The sequence below is a fragment of the Jaculus jaculus genome, chromosome 4 (assembly GCF_020740685.1).
Source record: "Jaculus jaculus isolate mJacJac1 chromosome 4, mJacJac1.mat.Y.cur, whole genome shotgun sequence".
Lineage (NCBI taxonomy): Eukaryota > Metazoa > Chordata > Mammalia > Rodentia > Dipodidae > Jaculus > Jaculus jaculus.
The window spans coordinates 97,126,063-97,143,206 of NC_059105.1; the positions used below are offsets into that span (position 1 = coordinate 97,126,063).

The window sequence follows — 17,144 nt, forward strand, 5'->3', positions numbered from 1 at the left end:
ACAAGAGGATGAATGCATCTGGAGTTCATTTGCAGTGACTGGAGGCCCTGGCACACCCATTCTCTCTTTCTCTTTATCTGCCCCTCTCTCTCTGTCTCTCAAATAAATAAATAAATATACATTTTAAAAATGGGAAAGGATGCTAAAATTTTTGTTGATGGTTTTAATGGAAGATTCTGTCTTCACTAAGTGTCTCATCTCAGGCACCAGTCTGATAACTACAAAGTCTTTCTCAGTTTCACCATACATTGCATAGGCCAGTAAGTAGGAGAAGGAAGCACACTTGAGAATTGTTAATTGTAGCTAATTTTTGTGAGTCCTCATTCCCTGTCTTGTCACAAATTCCCTCTTGTCCAAACAAGATACTCTTGTGTCCTGTCTTCTCAGAGATTGCTGTCAGTATGTCATATTGACTTTGAAATTTTGTACTATTGAATACAAATTTTGTTTTACACACTAAATGACAAGAAGGAAGAACAGAGCCATGCCAACACAATGGTACTTCATATGAATGGTGACTGGCTCATCTATGACTTGAGTTCATTCAGATAAAATTGTGCTGGAGTTTCTTAATAAAACAGCATTCATAAACATGTGCCACCTATTTTATGAATTTAGCTCTTAGTTGTTACCATAAAGAAGAGCATGAAGGCTCATACGAACCAAAAATAAGCATACAGTCACAATTATCATAAATTTCCTTGATTGTGATTCTTGTACTTAGTAAAGATAGTGTGGCTATTTTTATGCTTTGTAGGTTTATATGTCTGCTCACCATATAATTGATGTACTAGAGACATGTGGGCTCACATGATTTTTTAATTATCTTTGGTATTTGCTTATATGACTAAATTCTAAAAATGTTAATTTTATAATTAATTTCTAACACATTGTTTGGTAACAATGAATAGTATTTTTGTAAGTCAACAATGCCTTAGGTCATTGAACTGTTGGGTGTGTCTTTCCAGTTTGAGTTAGAGGTTATTTACTTGTTATTCCTCTTCCTTTCTTTTCAGTTTGGTTTCTGTACAAGAATCTACAGAAACACTGATGAAAGTACACTTTTTCTCTCTCTCTCTCTCTTTTTTATTTTTTCCTATCATCTGTATTAGCCTTGAACCATATCTTCTGTTACTCTTCTCACGGGTTTTCCTGGTTCCTTTTAGACTTCCTTTTGTCTACTAGTATGTCACATGAGTGTATGGCCTCTGGTTTGGGCTTCATTATTTTCTCATATGAATGCATTTTCTCATTCCTCCACCATCTCTGCTGTATAAGATATGCATCCATACATCTTACTGCTCCAAGCTGGTTTACCCACAGTTCCCAGGTCTCAAATAGGTGTCCTACAGTAACCTTTGGTGAATATTAGTTGTGATGGTGCTTCTTTGGGGAGGTTTTGTATTCCTTAAAATGGTAAGTTTGGCAAACATAATCTTATCCCATCATATACTAAGTGCTCAATAAATAGTAGCTGAGAATACTCTAAAGAGTGAATGAATGAGCATACTTACAGCACATAGAACATGCATCTTTAAACTCCGTGATGAAGAAATGCTTAATTTAGTTAAACTGAGCATTTACTAAACTTGTTTTCTTACAAAACAGTTTTGAGTATCCCATAGAACTGTTGTTTTGCAGAACACATCTTGTGACATTTCAGCCTAAATGATACAAAGCAGTGAGCACACCTCTCCTCCCTCCCCTGGCAAACCCTGAGCTGACCTAGACCCGAGCTGCCTTAGCTCTCTTTCTCATTGTCCGCCCACCATAATGCATAGCTACTTTCCTTATTTCAGTTGTTAACACTGAACTGCACTCTCCTGTCTCTTCACTCACTCAAAGTTGGAATAACCTTTGATCACCTCTACTATCTCTTGTCATTTGTCAGTTTGCATCATTTTTTAAATTTATTTATTTAAGAGAAAGGGAAAGACAACATGGGAAGGAGGCAGAAAGGAAGAGCGAGAATAGTCACACCAGGGCCTACAGCCACTGCAAACATATTCCAGATGCATGTGCTAGCTTATTTATCTGGCTTACATGAGTACTGAGGAATCAAGCCTGGGTCCTTAGGCTTTGCAGGTAAGCACCTTAATTGTTAAGCCCTCTTTCCAGCCCTGCATCATTTTGTAACTAACCTGCTGTCTTCCACATCTGTTTGTAGAAGCAAGACTATTGATAATCTGTCTTAGGGACTTGATCCATGGACATTTATTTACTCATTTATCTGTAAACCTCTGTTTGTTGAACTTGCTGTATTAAGTACTTTTTGTTGAAAGTTCTCAAAAAGACAATTGCATACCATATATTCCCCCAAGAATATAGCTTCTCTATGATATTCTCTTCATGTACTCATAAATAGATGTGCATGTCTGACTATCTTTTCTTGCTTTAGTGTGCCTGCATCTTGATTACATTTATGGTTACAATTTTAGCAGAAATTAGCTAAGATGCCTCCAGGACTTCTTTTTACTTAATGTCCTTCTTAGCACCATTTAAAACTTCTTTCAAATCTTTTTTTTTTTTTTTTTCCTCTGACTGACATCATAAAGCATTTGATACTATGTTTAGGTCCTGCCTTAGGTTTATGCCTGTGGATTGGCAGAGGGCACAGGAGTGAATTAAGTTTAGATCTAGAAAGTACTTGTCTATGTTGTGTCTTTAAACATTGCTTAGCATAGTACCTTCTTTTCTGTCCTTCACTCTTTACCTAGGAACCTTTTCTTTTCTCATTAGCACCTCCACCAGAGTTGTTGAAGACCAGTGCCCAGACATGTACCTGTTTACACAGTCACCTCACTGGGTTAATGACACAGCAATACAGTCATTCTGTCCATTTTCAAAGAAAAGCCAGTTTTTATCCCATTGCTAAGGTATTATGTTATGTTGAGCATGCAACTGTCCATTTTCAGTCTTCTCTTAGCTGTGTATCATAAGCAGTGCATGATTAAGAATGTTCTGCATGGGTTAGTATAGTGACTTTTATTAAACAAACTGCTTGTCAGTATCATAAGTGTTTGATCTTGGTATTGATGTGAAACAATTGATCATAGAGATATAGTCTGAAAAACTGAAATAAAATTTTTTGATTTCCATTATGGCAGTAACTTGTTTATATTAAACAAATCTGTGAAAATATGAGAATCATGGCCCAGAGATTTAAAATAGAAATAATACATTTGCCCAGCCTGCTTCAAAACTAGGTGTATTGAAACAGAGTAATAATTATCTTCTTCTACTTCATTATTGCTGGAAAGTATATGAAACTAGTGTTTTTAACTTACCCTAACTACAGGAAGTGTTTTGTTAAATCCAACTAATTGCCTAAATACTTCTTTTTAATGACAATCATTTTAATATAAAATATATATAATATGGAAAATATTATAAACAAGGAAGTACATGACTTGTACCTACATCCTTTCAAGTACTAGATTGTTATCTATATTATTTATTGATATTTTGTCCAGTTTTATTATTAAATTTCCCTAGCTGTAGCATTTCTGTAGAGAATTTATTCCTTGAGCTAATAAATTATACCGTCATGGAGTTTTTCTTGAAATTCAGCTTAAATTTTCCCATTCTTAATTTCATCTCATCACTCCCAGTTATACCCCCCTTGTACCAAGCTTAATAATTATTCTTTTTCCTTAGAGACTTTTATTATGTTCCCCTTTAGTTGTCACTTCACCAGGCTATTCATATTTAGCTCCTTTAATCTGTCCTCATAAATCAATTCTTCCATTGCCTTAATCATTATTATTGCTCTTTTAAGAACTCTCTAATACACTTCTTAGAGGCCCTGATGAAATAAGCACTGACCAAGTTCTGCTTCTTCTTCCCTCAACAAGGACAGGATCCAGACCTAAGTGACAATATTCCCTAGGTCATGTCAGTGCTTGCTCAGCTTGTCAAACCTGGAATATTCTAAGTGGTCTTTTCCCTGTTTCAATCTTGCTCTTAAGGTTGATTATGAGTTTTCAGTTTCATGGGATGTATAAACCGTTTGAGTTCCTGTCTCTGTTTATATATTACTTCTTCCCATGTGCCTGTTTACTACCACCTACCAGGTCAGCCACTTATGCTAACATAGGATGATAGTCCTCCTTGAGAATATCTAGGAAGTGTGGAATAAGAGCAGGCTTAGCATTTTACCCACAGCTTAATTCCTTGTCAGTTACCAATTTGCATTGTTTATAACCCTTTAACCAGTTTGCTATCACTTTTAATTTGTAGATTTTCTCACATGCTGGCCAATATCAATGAATTTTATAAGCAAAATGGGTTATGTCACTCATTTCTGGAATAACTGTAAATCCTTTGTTAATCAAGTTTGTAATTCTGAAAAAAAATCCTTTTTAAGCTGTCTTGACATTCTTTATGTGACAAATAGTTTACTTCACTTTCTTTATTCCTGTTTTTTAGATATGTCCAGATGCTTCTTTCCTTTGCATTTGTCCTATGGGGTTGAAGTTAAAGGTTTTGTCATTGACACTTTTTTTCACATATTGTGCTTATCATAAGAACTTTTAAGATTATTTTAGAGAGAGAGAGAATTGGCACACCGGAGCCTCAGCCGCCACCATCACACTCCAGACACTAGTGCCACTTAGTGGGCATGTGCACCTTTGGCTTACCTCACCTTTGTGCATCTGGCCTACTTGGGATCTGGAGAATCAAACATGGTCCTTAGGCTTCACAGGCAAGCTCCTTAACTGCTGAGCCATCTCTCCATCCCTATCATAAGAACTTTTCCTGTGTATCTTCTCAGTATTTTGAATTTATTTCAGAAAGAAAGTTAATTTGTTCCCTTAAAAGTTTCTACATTATGGGGCTGGGACTCAGTAGATAAAGCACATATGTGTAAGCATGAATTAATTAATTTATTTGAGAAAGAGGAAGAAGGAAAGAGAAAGGGTGAGAGAGAAAGAGAATGGGTATGCCAGGGCCTCCAGCCACTGCAAACGAACTCCAGATGTATGTACCCCCATATGCATTTGGATTATGTGGTTCCTAGAGAGTTGAACTAGGATCCTTTGGCTTTTCAGGCAAATGCCTTAACTGCTAAGCCATCCCTTCAGCCCCTTTATTAAATTTTTGTAAGGATCTCATTTTATTTAGATTCTTTGCAAATAAGTAACATATTAAACTCCTTATAACAAAACATTATGGGGAAGTTTTGGAGAAATTATAATGAAAGAGATTTTAAAATAGGCTTCAGGAAAAAAACAGCAAGGTAAGTTTAATCAAAAGTGTGTACATGTGTCCAGGAATACAGAAATCATGTGAGCAGAAATGACATGAGATAACCCAAGACGTTTCAAACATTTTTATAGAATGATGAGTAAGTGACATATACCTTGTAGTAATTGTAAAACAAGAAATGCACATCCAAAATGATGAGTAAAGAAACAATGAAAATAATAGTATCTGTAGTTAATGTCTTAGGGTTTCTCATATGTACAACACAGGCTTTTTACACATAAAAACTCTATGGAGGGCTGGAGGAATGGCTTAGTGGTTAAAGTGTTTGCCTACAAAGGCAAAGGACTGAGGTTCAATTCCCCAGGACCCACGTTAACCAGATGCACAAGGGAGTGCATGTGTCTAGAGTTCATTTACAGTGACTGGAGGCCCTGGCATGCCCATTCTCTCTCTCTCTCTGTCCCTCCCTCCTTCCCACCTTTCTTTGTCAAGTAAATAAATACAAATTTAAAAAACTCTATGGAAATTAGTAAGACAGCTTTGCCTGATTTCAAACCTTTGGACATTCTCTTGGTGACTAATGCTTGTACTTCTTCTAGAAATTTTATTATAAGATCTCTATTTATATGTTGTCATTTGACCTTATACAATGCTATTCATATGTTGTCATTTGTCCTTATATGATGATAAGGAACAAATTTTACATAGTTTCACCAAAAGTGTATTACATTCCCTTTCTGTAACAGATTCATGCCTGTGCACAAAATAGCCCACTTAAAGAAGATGCTCAGCCTTAATGGAAATGGCAGTACAGTTCTGTCCAAGGATCTTCCTTCCCAACCAGAACAGAGAGATTCTGAGAACTTATTGGAGAATTTTAAATCAGAGTCTGATGTACCCTCTGCTGTTGATATTGCACAAGAAAACCTGGACAACTCATCAATGCAGAAACCAGTCTTGAAAAAATCCAACTTGGATAATGCAAGTTCTCATCATGGAGAGAATAACGACAATGTGACTCATGATCCCTTGAACCTTTTGGGTGGAGTTGATGATCAGCAGAGACCCTTACACATTGTCTGGCCACACAGGTGGTAAGTCAAGGCATTCTAGTGTAGTATGAGTTGCTGGTGGTAGGAACTATATTGTGATGATTGACTTTAGTTTGCTATTCTATAGCTTTAGAAAAAGATGACTTTAATTTGCATAGACATGTTACATTTGCATTTTAATACAGGAACACTACAGATACAGTACCAAGGTGGCACTGCTCAAAGTCTGTACAGTATGTTGTGTTTTTATATTATATTTGAATTACAGGTAACCATTTGCAATGATTTTTTCAACTAATAATAGTAGCAAGCTACTGCTAGAAAATCAAATCTTGTTCAAGTTGATTCACAGTAGAAAACTAGGATACCATTGTACACATGAAGAGATCGTCAGAATTATCTAATATGTCTAAATCCATAAAGCAGTAGTACTACTAAAACAAGAACAATGTCCACTATTTACTGTCTTGACCAATTTTAACTGGATGCCTTTATTTTACTTGTCATAATACATGTCAGTATATGTGATGCTGTCTCCCTTCTTCCAAATGCTTCTGCCCTGTGCAAAGCAAAATAGAGTGTAGCTGAATCTTTTCTCAGCAGTGGGAAATCAGTGCAGCATATAATCCCACCAAATATAAACTCATAAACTTAACCCTGGCTCCTATAAATTAGGATTTAAGGAGGTAAAATGTCCTGATAATCTTCTGGTATTAGGCATGAACATTTTAATCTAGTTTTTATTCCTTCCAGTTAGTTTAATCTGCATGTGGCCTGATTAGAGTTGCCTCCCCTACCGATTATAGGCTCTTTATTGTGGCAGTGCTGGGCTGATCATTAGGTCTGACTTTCTGAGAGCAACTGTCTGCAGGTGAAGTAATAAGCACAGCACACCGGCAGGCAAAGCGCCTTTGCCCAGGATTTGCCTCCCGGCACATTAACGTCCACAAGCTTTCCCAGTTGATCTGCAGCATCTGGTACCTAAAGGGATTTTGTCTTTCATTCTAAATGCAAGAATCTAAAATTTAAGGACTGAAAGTTGGTATGAAACGTGTTTTTTTTTTATTTGTTTGCTCATTGTTACGCTCACAGCATAGCTTTCCTAAGGTCGTGTCATTTACTTTGTGCATCATATTTTACCTGTGACAGTGTTCAGTATTTTGTTATTTTTAAATGTAATGGGTCTGGATGAAGTGAACCTGTTTGGAGGTAAAATACACATCCTCATTTATTGCCTTCTGAAAACCTTTTCTCTTATTTCATTAACCTTGGCTTCTCTCTTAATGAATATTTATTGCAAGAAAACTGGTTCTAAAGTTTGGTTCTAGGTTATTATAAAAATGTTTAATTTGTGGACTGGTTATAAATCAGCAATACAGAGGGAAGACTGGGAACTATGAATACTTTGCACAAAATAAGACAGAGTAATGTTAATAAAATTAACAATATTAAATTGAATAATTCCCTCTCTTCCTCTGTATATTTTTGCTTTAATTTAATTTAATTGCCTAAAGTTAGTTGCTTAAAGAGATGCAGCGCTATGTTTGTGCACATTCTTATTGTTAAAGCTAAATTATTTTTAATTTGGAGAAGAGGGAGAAAAGCCACATCAGCAAGAGTAAATGCCAAAATATAAAAGTAACACATTCATCCTTACGGGTAATATAGTAGAACATTGGAAACTTGGAGGTTGCCAGACACATAGCTAACATTAGGGCTAATTTTGAAAATCTAGCGTGCAGTCAATTTTACTGATGCCTGGGGACATACAAGGTAGAAGCTGACAAGAGAACTAATTTTGTTTGGGTTATTTACTGCTATGCATCATCCGCCGGTTCCCGCCTGACACACAGCTATATGAAGGGGGATATTATCACACACTAAAAATTTATGTTGACATTCGATATTTGTTCAATATGTCAGCAGTATTACTTTCATAATCAAAAGAGTAAGAAAAAGAGAAAAGAAAAGCACTTTATGCTCATATAGATATATCTTTTTAATAACAGTCTATAAGGTTAATATAGTTTACCTTTGAGAGTATACAATGAAAACAAGCAGGGTTAGGAGGGGAAATGACAGAAAACATCAACCCGAGCTGTTTGTTTGCCATTACCTAAGCGAGCCATGTCAGCTCTCTGGCCCGCGTCTGATAGCTATTTGTTGTACAGAGAGCACAGCATAAAAAAAATATCAAACTCTTAATACTATTGTGTGCCCATAACCATCTGTCACTGCTAGCCTGGAGATGAGAGGAAGATTACGAGGAATAAACACTGAGCCGCCGAGCATTGGTAAAGCCTTCGGGCAAAAAACTCTTGTGGGGACATCAAAGACATTCTAATTCCGAGGCAGTCAAGGATTACAGTGTGTAACCTGTGCTGACAACAGATAAATGACTGGCAATATTGTGCCAGAGCTGTTGGGTCCTGCATGGAGTACTGATGATGATGATGATGATGTTATCTTGCAGAATGGACTCTGCTGGGATAATTTTATGATAAAACACTTTTTTCAAATGCCACTGGGTCTAGGCAGACATTTACTAGCTACAGGGGTAGTAATCAGTTTCTTCAAAATTTACTGTTCTAAGCCCATTAGAGTTCCAGCGCAGCAAGACTCTTCAGTGAGAAGCTAAACGCCTATATTTTCTTTAGGAGAATATATGCAAATGGTGAGAGCTGAACTCCTACCCCTTAGTGGTAGATGCTTTATCATCTGATTTATGTAAATTTGCTCATAAAATTCCAGTTTATTTTTAATTGGTGAATATGAATTAGAAAATTAAGATTCTGGTTTCAGCATTCATACCAAGCTACAAACACACATTCATTTAGAACCCTGATTGCATGAGTAGAAATCATATAATGGACTAGTCAATATGAATTATGTTCTAGTGATCACCAGAGTTTCACTGGAAATAACCAGGGCCTTTGGGGTTTCCTATACAGCCCTCTTAGTTTAAGCCTTCTCTGTGCTTATGCTAACATTTTCTTGTGGGCACTATAAGCTACTTTGCCTGCTTTTCTGTTGAGTAGCTCGGAGGAAGCTCTGTGGACTGTTTTGTCTTTAAGGAGGCCATGCACATTTTCAAAGAGAAAGTGGGTTAGGACAGGAGAGTGCCGCAATGGTTGCTACCTCTGAATGCATAAAGGAGTAACAGACGATAGAGCAATGGGCCATTAGAACCTGTTACCTTGCCTAACCAAACAAAAGTAAGCTTCTTCTCCAGAATATCATAAAAATCGTGTCCATGAAGTCATGCGTTTGTGGTGGCCAACTCCAAAATGAAGTGCCGCTGACTTCATTGTGTTCATTCCACACTGGGATCATGAATGTTCTAAAATATATTGTTAGCCTCTAACATTTCTTGTACTAAGTCAACCAAATGTAGAGCCTCTTTGCTAGGGTATGTATCAAAATCAAAAGTGACATTTTCTAGAAGATACATTCTGGCTTTAAATCTGTGCTAAAATGTCTGTGCATGAGAACAGACCCTTAAATGCAAGGTTTACCCTCCTCTCTTCAGTCTTTCTGAATGTGAGCTTGTCAAGGATTATAGTGTGCAACCTATGCTGACAGTAGATAAATAACTGACAGTATTTTAGCAGAGTTGCTGGGTTCTCTGCAGAGTAATTTGTTTTCTCCTTTCTACCAGTCTTTAATGTTTTGTTGTAAACGTCTATAGCAAGGCACCGTTAATAGAAATGACTTATAGAGAAAGATCTGTGAAAAATGCACTGCCTTTTGCAATGCTTTTGTTAACTGTTTCTTTCCAAATATTATACAAATATTGTAGAATTATACCAGCTTCCAACTTTTATGTAAATATTCTCTAGATAATAATTGACACAAAAGACAGTCTATTGGAGAATAAGAAAAAATTTAGAATATGTTGGAAACTCACATTCTCAAGACCAAGATTCGCAAATTCTTTGATCTCAAGATTTCTTGAAACTTTGAAAACTTAGTGCAATATCAAAGGGCTCTTACTAAGATACCTACTGATATTTACTGTTAAGCATTAAAACTGAAAAGAAAGCCTTAAAATAAGTCATTTCAAATAACAATTAAGACCAAAATAACTAAACACATGTTAGCACAAATTAATGTTTTATGAAAAATAATCATAGCTTCCAAAAGGAAAAGTAGTGGTGATGCTTGACGCTGCATGTTTGTAATTCTACCATGTGTTCAACCTGTTGTAGTAAGTTCCTCTGATGGAAGTTTATGAAGAAAATCATGTTTTATAGAGAGATGCTGGAAAGGAGCATTGTAAAGAACTACTCTGATTACTGTATATATTGTTCTTTGATACTGTGCCAGAACTTGACAAGTGAAAGTTTGAAGGTTAGTTTCTACTTTGAATCTGAAACCACCTCTGTGAGTTCTCTGTGTTCTTACTTTTAGCTGGTATGGATTTATTAAACATTTATTTGTTTGTTTATTTATTTATTTATTTACAAGCAGGGAGATATAGACAGAGAGAGCAAGAGAGAGAGAGAGAGAGAGAGGGAGAAAGAGAGAGAGTATGGGCATACCAGGGCCTCTAGCCACTGCAAATGAACTCAAGATGCATGAGCCACTTTGTAAATCTGGTTTACATGGGTACTGGGGAATCAAATCCAGGCAGGTAAGCTCTGAAGGCAAGCACTGAGCCATATCTACAGCCCGGAATGGATTTTGTAACATCATGCACAGGTCACTTGGGACATATAGGCCCCCTGAATAATGTGTACCTGATGGTGCTGACACAATTCATTAGATAATTTCAGAAAACTACATTTGTTATAACACAACTCTCATAAAAGGAATTTGTTGAGTCTTCAACAGTTACTAAGCTTATGATATAGGTACAATTTTGTTCAAATGCTAATGGGTATTTAAAACCTTGAATTTATGATTGCAACACATATCTCAGTTGTTTTGCTTGAAGGTTCATATTGGGAAAAACATTTGCAGAGTACTTCAGTCTGAGTAGCCATGGTTTGTATGTCAGTTGTGCTCTCAGGTAAACACATATTTCCTAAAGAAAGCAGCTGGTTTAGCTTAGAAGTCGAACAAGAATGCAGAATACTTTTCTTCAAGAGTCACTGTGTCTTAGTGTGCTATAGTGTTTTGTTTATTTATTTCAGACAGAGAGAGATAAAGGCAAATAGAAAGAGAAAGGATGGGTGCATCAGGGCCTCCAGCCACTGAAAACGAACTCCAGACACATGTGTCACCTTGTGATTCTGGCTTTACATGGGTAGAGGGGAATCCTTAGGCTTTGTAGGCAAGCACCTTAACCACAAGCCATCTTTCCAGTCTGTACTTGTTTCTTTTGTTTTCCTTTTGTTGTAAGGTCAGACAGAATAAGCTAGGATATCTGCTAGTTCAGCTTGTTGCCATTGCATTGAACAGAGCTAAGGCAAAGCACTCTTACTTTTATGAGTATATGTTGACAGTAAAATTGATGAATTTTATCCTAGTATTATTAGCAAAACAGTGTGACTTTGGAAGTTCCTTGAATGGGTATTAAACACTTCTAGGAACTTACAGCCTAATCACTTATGTAAAAATATAGCCATTACTACCCCTTGTGTGCTAAGTAGTAAGGAAGGCATAGGCTAAAGATCTATGGCATAAGATACTGTGTGCTAGTGGTAAAACCATACGTAGGAGGCTGGAGAGATGATTTGGCAGTTAAGACACTTGCAAAGCCTAAAATCCTGGGTTTGATTCCCCAGTATGCACATAAATCCAGATGCACAAAGTAACACACACATCTGGAATTCCTTTGCAGTGGCTGTAGGCTCTGGCGTACCCATATTCTCCTTTTCATTCATACCTATTCATTCTCTCTCTATCCCTCCCTCTCTTCTCTCTCCATCCCTGATTAGTTCCTAAATATGTCTTTTTTAGTTGACAAAGGTAAGGTCAATGTGGGCATGTTAAAGACCTTGATCTTTTTTTTTTTTCGAGGTAGGGTCTCACTCTAGCCCAGGCTGACCTGGAATTCACTATGGTGTCTCAGGGTATCCTCGAACTCACGGCAATCCTCCTACCTCTGCCTCCCAAGTGCTGGGATTAAAGGTGTGTGCCACCACTCCCGGCTAAGACCTTGATCTTATTATAGTTCCTCCATGACATTATCACCTGGACTGTAAGAGCTTTTCACTTAAAGTAGAATGGCTTTATGTTCAAGCTGGTAGTCACAGCTTTTACCATAAAGTAGTGATTGTTTTATACAAAGTCAATTACAATTAAGGGTGTGCATTTGGAAAGGACAAAACACAATCATTGGAATATAAGTACAAACAGATTTGAAACTTAAGTGAGTCACTGCAGTGAAACATGTTAGGATTCTGAAAAAATTTGATGTTTTTATATGTTTTTGTAAACCTTGATGATTTCTAACTGAAAAAAAAGATGCTGTTGATACAGAATAGAAACTTATGTTTTATTAGTTGATAATGAAATAAATTACCCAATTTCATTCTTTGACTCTGAAGTTTAAAAAATAGCTTTGCATACAAAATGAATGATTGACTTCTGAAAGGGCAATATGCCTTTCAGGCCAAAGTAAACTTGCTTTGGTTTTCTCATTGTGGAGATAACTCAGGAAAAGTTTGGAGAGTAGATGTCTTAAATCACCCAGGTTGTTCTAGTCATTGCCTTATGATAGAATGCATTTGCAAGTTACCCTTCAGGCAATATGCCAAGATATGAACAGGAAGGCAAAGTGCTAGTATTGGACACTCACATTCTGTATTTGATTTCAGTTTGATATATAGATTTTTTTTCAAGAGAAAAATGATTCTCAACACTAGCTCTAAGAAAGATGGTCATGTGATCTGGCTATCTACCTACGAGTGCACTTCACCAGTCTTCTTAGATCCACTAAGAAGCCCCTTATTTCATTCTCTAAATGAAAATTAAGATGTTTTCCAGTAACACTGTCTATTTTCATAGTTAAATGATCTTTAATGTAAGGAGTAGCTGCTTTCAAGTAACTAATTTTGAGATTTACTAGAAAGAAGTTTTCTTAGGTAGTCCCTGAAAGGGATTGTCAGTATTTACTCATCAAGTAATCAGTCAAAGCTAACATGACAAGGTTCTAGTTGAACAGAGCCTTCCTAATTCAGCAAGTTTTCTTTAGGTATCTTCTTTTGCTTAGAGTTTAGGGGAGATTTGTTTAGTTATTTGTTTGATTTTGTCCATAAACAATCTCAAATGAACTGGACATGGTGGCATTCACCTTTAACCCCAGCACTCAGAAGGCAGACGTAGGAGGATCCATGAGTTCCAAGCCACCCTGAAGCTACACAGTGAATGCCAAATCAGCCTGGGCTACAGGGAAACCCTACTTTGAAAGAAACAAAGCAAAGCAAAACAAAAATAAATAATTTCAAATGACCTGTAGCATTTTAGCATTTGAAAAACAAAGGGTCTATGGAGAATTTTATCAGAATCTTTAAAAAAAATGAGATACCTGGTTCAAATTACCATATGTTATATCATCTAAACGTTTTATTTCTTCTAATACAGTACCATTAAATGAATCTATGAGATCCTATTGCAGAAATTTAAATAATTGGTAGGAAATACTAAATCAATAATGCAAAAAAGAAAAACATGGTAAAAGCACAGCACTACCTGCATCTCATATATAATTCCCCATATTCCACTTGCAGGATCCTTGCTGCCTGTTTTCCAAGCAAGCAGACAAAGGAACAGAACAAATAATTATAGATTTGTTTGTCATCACTTCTTGGGCCAACCTTTTTAGCATATAATTCAGCATAAATGTCTTCCACCTATCATCACTGCTCTCTTAGTATTGTTATCTCTAGAATAGCATGTCGATTAAAAGTTCTGTAGATTTGACTCATTTCACTAAGATATTATTATTACAAAAGATGGCATTTGAATTTGATATATTCATGACATTGTTCTTTAACATTTAAGATCTACATCTTCCTCTTTCTGTCACCACTCTTGATCAAATTTTTAAATTAAATTGTACTTATCACAGAGGAAGAGTGGGTTGAGTTATCAAGTAGCTATCTCACTAATATGGGTGGGTAGGCTAGGTGATTGGTGAATGGATGTATAGATGGATAGATAAGTAAATATGTAGGTGGATGGGTGACTCATCTGTCAAGTGTGTTTACGTCATGTCTATGATTTTATGTGTTTATACACACACACACAGACATACACACACATGTATTTCTACTTCTTAGTTACTCATTCTTTCTTCACACCCTCATGGTTGACCTGACTTTTCTGTGATTAACTCACTCTTTCTCCTTTTTTAGGGCTTGTGTCTCTTCTGATCAGTGTATGTAATGTTCTATCTTTCCATGATGGAAATTATTCTTGCATCTCTTTACAGGTACCTTGGTTGCTTTGCATTCCACAGATGTCTATCCTGGCTTAGCTTTCATTGATGTGTGAGCTTCCCTGATTGAGTTTTTGTGCACTAAGCCATGCTAGGATTGTGTTTTAAATGTCATCTGTTAGTGTTAGATCCCAGGATCTTCAAGATGAAGACACAAACTTCAGAAGGGAGGTTGAGTGATTTTGTCAGTAGCATCTACCCAGAATTCCTGGCATGTGGGGCACTTAGGCAATGAATTTTGGGTCACTATTTGGTGATGGGCTCTTACTTGCTCAGTAAGTTCAGCAAAAGTTGGATTTTTCTTCCTGGAAAGAATGAAAATGAAAACAGGGGGAATCAATTTCCCAGGCCCTGGGTGGAATTGGTCATGTGATTTATCACATGTATCACATTGTATCATAGTCTATGGCTTCATATTTTGTTTCTTTTTTATGAAATGTCATTTTAAGAGTTATAAATACAAACCTTCATAGTTTTTTTCTTTTTAAAGAAATTGTTCATTTTTATGTATTTACTTGAGAACGATTGACAGAGAGAGAAAGAGGCAGATAGATAAGAGAATGGGTGCCGTAGGGCCTCCAGCCACTTCAAACTCCAGATGCATGTGCCCCTTGTGCATGTGGCTTATGTGGGTCCTGGGGAATAGAGACTCAATCTGGGTTCCTTAGGCTTCACAGGCAAGTGATCTCTCTAGGCCATAGTTGTTTGTGATTTTGTTTTTTAATTGAACAATTCATTGTAATAGAAGTGTAGTCACACTCAGAAAGAAAGTCTCAACCTGGCCAAAAGCAAAGTTATTTTTAAGTTGCCACTGAAAAATAAATCCAGAAGGAAGATCCCTGTAGATTATTCTTTCTACCTACTATTTAATCCTGATCCCAATGTTAAAGCATTTAAAAGCAATCCATTAAAATCACCTTTTAAACTTTTCTTTAAAGTCCCAGGTAAATGGCATCTTGCAGCTTTTATAAGTAACACAGACTAAGGCTCAGTTACCAGGGTCTTTTTCCTTCTTCAGTCAGTCACAGACCCGAAAGATTATCCAGGGCAGACTACCATATCTGTTATTAATAATTTAAAGTTTTCCCCTTATCTTTATTAGCTGTGTGACTAATTAGTTATTTCAGCATTATTCATATGTTCATTTGTTAGCATCATTTGTTGGTTAAACAAAAGAAAGAGAAAATTCATACCCACAGAAAAGCAGAATGTTGGAGAGTTGTTCTTCCTTAGATGTATCCGTCATAGTACCCATCTCCTACTGAAAGAAATAATACATCACGATCTTGGTCAAAAGCATTTCTCTCTTTGCTGTCCTTTTTCATTAATTTGGATATGTTTCTAAGATGAGAAATGATGTTACTTCTAATTATGGTTACATGTAGTTAATTTCCTTCTCTTTTCCTAAGCTTGGTGTGAAAGGCAGTTTCCTCCCAAAGAGGCAGGGTGGGAGGGGGTTACTGGGAGGGGAGAATACTGATAGAGCTGATCTTCCTGTTACCTTAGCAACAGATTTATTTATTAGGGGTTGAAATGACATGAGTTAATATACCGCATACCTGCTGATCGGCAAACTCCCCTATTTCAGCTGCAGTTGACAATTAAGTCCTGGACAGCTACAGCCAGGGGTTAATGTTCCTCATTAGGAGAACTAGGTCATTACTGGGAAATCAAGGCACTTAAGGCAGCATGGATAAAATACAAAATGCAGCATCTAGAAGAGTGAGGTTCTTTTATGTTAATTAACCTTATTTTCCTAGGTTTGAAAAAAAAATCTTAATATGCACACGTCAGTGGATCAATTAATTGAAAAAAGGAGCTAGTTTACTCTCTGAGTTGTCTTCATTTCCTTTGCAAGGCTTTCATTCTTTTATGGAAAATTCTTATGTCTATATGATGAGTGAAAATGGGTATTAAAATTAAGAAGGGAATCATCATGGAAATCAGCTTTCCCACAAGGGAATGAGCAAATACAAGCCTTGGAAATGAAAATAAATAAGCTTTGCTAATACCTCACCTAAGGAGCGGAACATAAGCCCATCAGAGCTGAGAGATATTTAGAGGAACTTCTTTGCTTCTTTATTAAGAAGTTATAGTTATCTGACCTTCAGAAACTGAAACTTTGGAAAAGTGATTCCAAGTAGCTCAAAACCATTCTGCTTGCAGAAAGCTGTATAAGAATTAAACAATAACTTTCTAGCTCATAATTGGTTTTTTTAAATACAAATAAAACTAGATACATTAGTTGAAAGTTTTTATTAAAGTGTCTGAATAGGTGTGGATTTGTTTTTCCACTTGATAAGTTCATAAATAATGTATCAAACCCATTCTGAAAGCTTGGTTTTCTTATTTCTTTAAAGCGGCTTTATGTTGAAAGGGAAGTAGTTATAGAGTAGAAAAAGATTTATTGCGCCCAATCCTGTTTACCTTCATTATTGTACTGCCTCCACTAAAACTACTTCTTACTAGTTCTTCCACTTCTGGAACTTTCTTTGTGA

The 17,144-nt window shown here is 36.4% G+C and overlaps 1 protein-coding gene across 5 annotated transcripts in view; it reads left to right on the forward strand.

Annotated features, from left to right (window-relative positions):
• Positions 1 to 17,144, forward strand: part of Gtdc1 (glycosyltransferase like domain containing 1) — a 378,813-nt gene that overhangs the window by 302,633 nt on the left and 59,036 nt on the right. For 3 of the 5 annotated variants that reach the window (XM_045148535.1, XM_045148536.1, XM_004651817.2), the window contains exon 5: positions 5,955 to 6,302. The exons of 1 other annotated variant lie outside the window; for it this stretch is intronic. In XM_045148535.1, the coding sequence (XP_045004470.1) occupies positions 5,955 to 6,302 (348 nt within the window). Of the gene's footprint in view, positions 1 to 2,795; positions 2,869 to 5,947; positions 6,303 to 17,144 lie in introns of those variants that run through there. One more of the 5 variants, XM_045148539.1, reaches the window with a different exon arrangement.